At 41.8% G+C, this 5,013-nt stretch overlaps 1 protein-coding gene across 1 annotated transcript; it reads right to left on the bottom strand.

The window, feature by feature from the left end:
• Positions 1-2,999: 2,999 nt before the first annotated feature.
• On the bottom strand, positions 3,000-3,909 carry LOC127527766 (ecto-ADP-ribosyltransferase 5-like). The gene is made up of 2 exons (XM_051927617.1): positions 3,831-3,909; positions 3,000-3,728 (listed from the first exon to the last, which is right to left on the bottom strand). The coding sequence occupies exons 1-2, from the start codon at positions 3,888-3,890 to the stop codon at positions 3,030-3,032; spliced, it is 759 nt and encodes a 252-aa protein (XP_051783577.1). The 5' UTR covers positions 3,891-3,909; the 3' UTR covers positions 3,000-3,029.
• Positions 3,910-5,013: the final 1,104 nt, after the last annotated feature.

Here is a 5,013-nt window from a genome sequence, read left to right as displayed (position 1 = left end):
CTAATGATCATCAATGTCACACGTAGGTTGAAACACAGTCATTAACTGAAACAGGAACAGCTGTGTAGGAGGCTTAAAACTGGGTGAGGAACAGCCAAACTCTGCTACCAAGGTGAGGTTGTGGAAGACAGTTTCATGTCATGGCAAGATTGAGCACAGCAACAAGACACAAGGTAGTTCTACTGCATCAGCAAGGTCTCTCCCAGACAAAGATTTCAAAGCAGACTGGGGTTTCAAGATGTGCTGTTCAAGCTCTTTTGAAGAAGCACAAAGAAACGAGCAACGTTGAGGATCGTAGACGCAGTGGTCGGCCAAGGAAACTTAGTACAGCAGATGAAAGACACATCAAGCTTATTACCCTTTGAAATCGAAAGATGTCCAGCAGTGCCATCAGCTCAGAACGGGCAGAAACCAGTGGGACCCAGGTACACCCATCTATTGTCCGGAGAAGTCTGGCCAGAAGTGGTCTTCATGGAAGAGCTGCAGCCAAAAAGCCATATCTGCGACGTGGAAACAAGGCCAAGCGACTCAAGTATGCACGAAAACATAGGAACTGGGGTGCAGAAAAATGGCAGCATGTGCTCTGGACTGATGATTCAAAATTTTAAATATTTGGCTGTAGCAGAAGGCAGTTTGTTCATCGAAGGGCTGGGGAGCGGTAGAATAATGAGTGTCTGCAGGCAACAGTGAAGCATGGTGGAGGTTCCTTGACCGTTTGGGACTGCATTTCTGCAAATGGAGTTGGAGATTTGGTCAGGATTAATGGTGTTCTCAATGCTGAGAAATACAGGCAGATACTTATCCATCATGCAATACCATCAGGGAGGCGTATGATTGGCCTCAAATTTATTCTGTAGCAGGACAACGACCCCAAACATAAAGCCAAAGTCATTAAGAACTATCTTCAGCATAAAGAAGAACAAGAAGTCCTGGAAGTGATGGTATGGCCCCCACAGAGCCCTGATCTCAACATCATCGAGTGTGTCTGGGATTACATGAAGAGACAGAAGGATGTGAGGAAGCCTACATCCACAGAAGATCTGTGGTTAGTTCTCCAAGATGTTTGGAACAACCTACCAGCCAAGTTCCTTCAAAAACTGTGTGCAAGTGTACCTAGAAGAATTGATGCTGTTTTGAAGGCAAAGGGTGGTCACACCAAATATTGATTTGATTTAGATTTCTCTTTTGTTCATTCACTGCATTTTGTTGAATGATGAAAATAAATGATTAACACTTCCATTTTTGAAAGCATTCTTTGTTTACAGCATTTTTTCATACCTGCCTAAAACTTTTGCACAGTACTGTAATATATAAATACATTTATGTTAGGTAGAATGCCTAGAGGGGGCTGAGTGGTCTTGTGGCCTGGAACCCCTGTAGATTTTGTTTTGTTTTTTTCTTCAGCTGTTGTTGTTTTTTCTGTCCTCCCTGCCCATCAGACCTTACTTGTTAATTAGTATTGCCTAATTTTACTTTTATATTTTGTCTTTTTTTCTCTTTCTTCATCCTGTAAAGCACTTTGAGCTACATCATTTGTATGAAAATGTGCTATATAAATACACATTGCTGTTTTTGTTATTGTAAGAGATGGCCGGCAGCCCACCCTGGCCAGGATGCCCAAGAAGAGGAAGGATTGGGGAAGGCAGCCACTTTAAGGCACTGCTTCCCCCAGAATGCTAGATGGCAGCTCCCCTATATTGCAGTGGTGCCTCAGATTCCCACAGGTGCTCTATGGGCCTTGGAGTTCTTTATCTCAGCCCTGTTGGGTTGCTTGGGTGCTGTAAAAATGGAGGAGCCATGTGGCATGGGATTTCCGCCTAACCGAGAAGTACTTACAGACCATATGGGCAGAAGAACAGAAGAACACTTATAGTTGGACAATATAAAAGAACTTGCCAGCCTCACAACGACAAGACAGAGTTGGGAGATGGAGGACAAAGCTGGCAAGAAGGAGTGGAGGCAAAGAACAGAGAGAGAGAAAAAGGACTGTGTGTCATTATTTGGGGTTTTGTACTGCTTTTGTATGGTGCTGTAAAGTGGGGAGCAACAGAAAATGCTTTCCCACTGAAGAATAAAAGTTTGTTGTGTTGAACTTGTGTCTCAGCCTGTTTGTATTGGGGTTGAAGAAGCTATACGCCCCCTGGTGGACCACAATATATATTACAACATCATATATACATACATATATCCATCCATTGTCCAACCCACTGAATCCAAACACAGGGTCACGGGGGTCTGCTGGAGCCAATCCCAGCCAACACAGGGCACAAGGCAGGAACCAATCCTGGGCAGGGTGCCAACCCACCGCAGGACACACACAAACACACCCACACACCAAGCACACACTAAGGCAAATTTAGAATTGCCAATCCACCTAACCTGCATGTCTTTGGACTGTGGGAGTAAACCGGAGCGCCCGGAGGAAACCCATGGAGACACGGGGAGAATACATACATATAACAACATCTATATATACAACATCACATGCAAGGTGGGAACAGATTCTGGACAGGATCAAAATTGATTTAAGGCCCTAAATACACACACCTACATGGACTATTTGGAACTGCCAGTTAACCTAAGGTGCAATGCTTTGGTTACAAGAGAGGAAAATCAGAGAATATGGCAGAAAACTTCTTGCAGACACTGGTAGAACATGCAGGCTTCACACACACAATGACCAAGCACTGAGACTGGGTATTCCCTGTATCCCTTTCTTAGATAAAACACCCTCAGGTGCCTTTCCTAAAGACGCCCTATTAATATCTAGCTAATTAAAAGACAGAAGTTTCTTCCTAACTTCAGATGCCACACTTAAGTCTGAGGTTTCTTCTGTTTTAGGTCTAAGGTTCTTTCTGTTTTCTGATTGGTTTATCTATTATAAAATGACAGATAGTGGTTAAAACCAGATGGATGTGTATCCCCCAGTCTTAGAGGCTGAGTCTCACAGTCCCATTTGTGTGGTGGTATCAAAGTTAAGAGGTCTGTATATCTTACCTTTCAGTGGCAGTAGTAGTGAAGATACCAGGTCACTTACGCCCATACCCCAGGTATGGATTCCAACTAGGCTTGTAGGGACAGCTGTGGCTCAGTGGCCTGCACCTCTTGTTCACTAGGGTCTTCCCTGTGGATATCAAGTTGACTTGTTTCCCATGGACTGAGGTGACTGTAAACACTTCATAAGGTGGAATCAGCACTTCGGATTCACTCTTGTATAAAGAATATGGTGCAATGTTTGCCCCATAGCATGTTCTAATTATGAAGAACATTTTCAAGCCAAAACCTTGGGCGATGTGCCAAATTGTAGTAGATGAGGCAAACCTTCCAAAGCGAAACATCTCCCCTTTTTTCAGTGGGATGAAGACATTAATTCCTCGGTAGGTCGTTATACAGTTACCAGGCCTGAGAATTTGGATAGCCTTGGTAAGCAGTAAATGCATAGATCTGAAGTAGCCATTTGTCACTTTGTGCGTTCCACCTTCCACAGCCGAGTTCAGTTGTGAAAAAAGCGAGTTCGAGGTGTAGGCGGTGACCGCAGTGGCTGTGTCCCTGTCTAATTTAGGAGGGATTTGGTAGCTCCAATATGCCCAGGCTTTGTCCCATGCATGTTTTAATGCCCAGTTATGTTTCATCTCACAGGATAGATATCCTTTCTTAATTTGCATTTCTCTTTGTTGAAAACACCCCTTGTAGTCGTCATCATAGGAGTCTTCATATGTTAAGGAGGTCTGCAAAATAAAGTATAAAGATTCTGACCTCATGCTGAGCTTATTTCAGGGCAGGTTTTTATTTTAACAAAGACGCTGATCCTGTGAGTAAGAAGTACTTACCAATGGAGACACAAGAATTAGAAGAAAGAGAATCTGAAGAACATTGGAGCACAGGTACATTTCTTCAACTTATTTCCCTGTCAATAAATGTTTGGATATTTGTTACATATTGTAGGCATCTAAGAGGTAGCTAGGGAGTGAAAAGCAGTTGTAGTTGTCATGTATGGTTAACCCCTATTCCCAATTAAGATTTTTATATTTACACTCAAGTTTAAAACTTACATTTATTAGTTTTCCTAAAGGAGAGCAAGCGATGACCAGGTAACTAGGAAAGCTATGTGTGATGTGTGTACAGTACCATTAACAGCATATACAATCATAAGGTGCTTTACAGGTCTAGAAAATGAAGTATAAGATCTAACCATTGAAATGTACAGTCAATTAGTGATCTTCAGATCTGTCTACTCCAAATCAAAGTCACTTGGGGAGATGGAGGGTCAGATGCACTCCCTGCAGCACTGTGCACAGAGCAAGAAAACAACTACTAGTTATACACACACACATTCCAAATTCAAATAAATCTACCAGGGATAGACACCAGGAGGTACTTGTGAAGTATACCTGACAGATTTTACACAGCAAATGTCAAAAAGACATAAGCAAATTCAGGAAAAAAAACAAAAAAAACATGGTACATAATGACAGCTAATGGAAAAGTTAATCTGAGGAGCTATTCGGATCAAACCAGGCTGTAAAATTGTTATTCAGGGCAAAAACTGGCATGCAGTTTTAAAATCAGAAAAGCACAAATGCTATCTATCTATCTATCTATCTATCTATCTATCTATCTATCTATCTATCTATCTATCTATCTATCTATCTATCTATCTATCTATCTATCTATCTATCTATCTATCTATCTATCTATCTATCTATCTATCTATCTATCTATCTATCCTCATTTTTTCCAGTTTCACAAGGATCTGTGGTCTGGCACCATCAATCACAAAGTAGGAGTTAATCTTGAATGAGACTCATGTCCATTGTAAACACATCTCTAATTACTCTTGCTAACTAAACTTAGAAACTCTTTGGGATACTGGAATGATTTGCAAAACCACATGGAGTGAACTTGAAAAAACTATGAAGAAGTTTGACTGGGCTTGAGGCGTCTGCTCCAAATCATCTCCAAATTGCACACTGCTAAACATACCCTTGTCCCTCCAACAAGGTAACCTAATAA

This window comes from Erpetoichthys calabaricus, chromosome 5, assembly GCF_900747795.2.
Source record: "Erpetoichthys calabaricus chromosome 5, fErpCal1.3, whole genome shotgun sequence".
Lineage (NCBI taxonomy): Eukaryota > Metazoa > Chordata > Cladistia > Polypteriformes > Polypteridae > Erpetoichthys > Erpetoichthys calabaricus.
Note: the sequence above shows the minus strand (reverse complement) of the source record. Positions and strands in the feature narration are given on the sequence as shown.

Coding starts and splice junctions, on each gene's coding strand:
- LOC127527766 (XM_051927617.1), bottom strand. CDS start 3,890: ATGTACCTGTGCTCCAATGTTCTTCAGATTCTCTTTCTTCTAATTCTT. Junction 3,729..3,830: donor TAATTCTTGTGTCTCCATTG/GTAAGTACTTCT, acceptor TTTATTTTGCAG/ACCTCCTTAACATATGAAGA.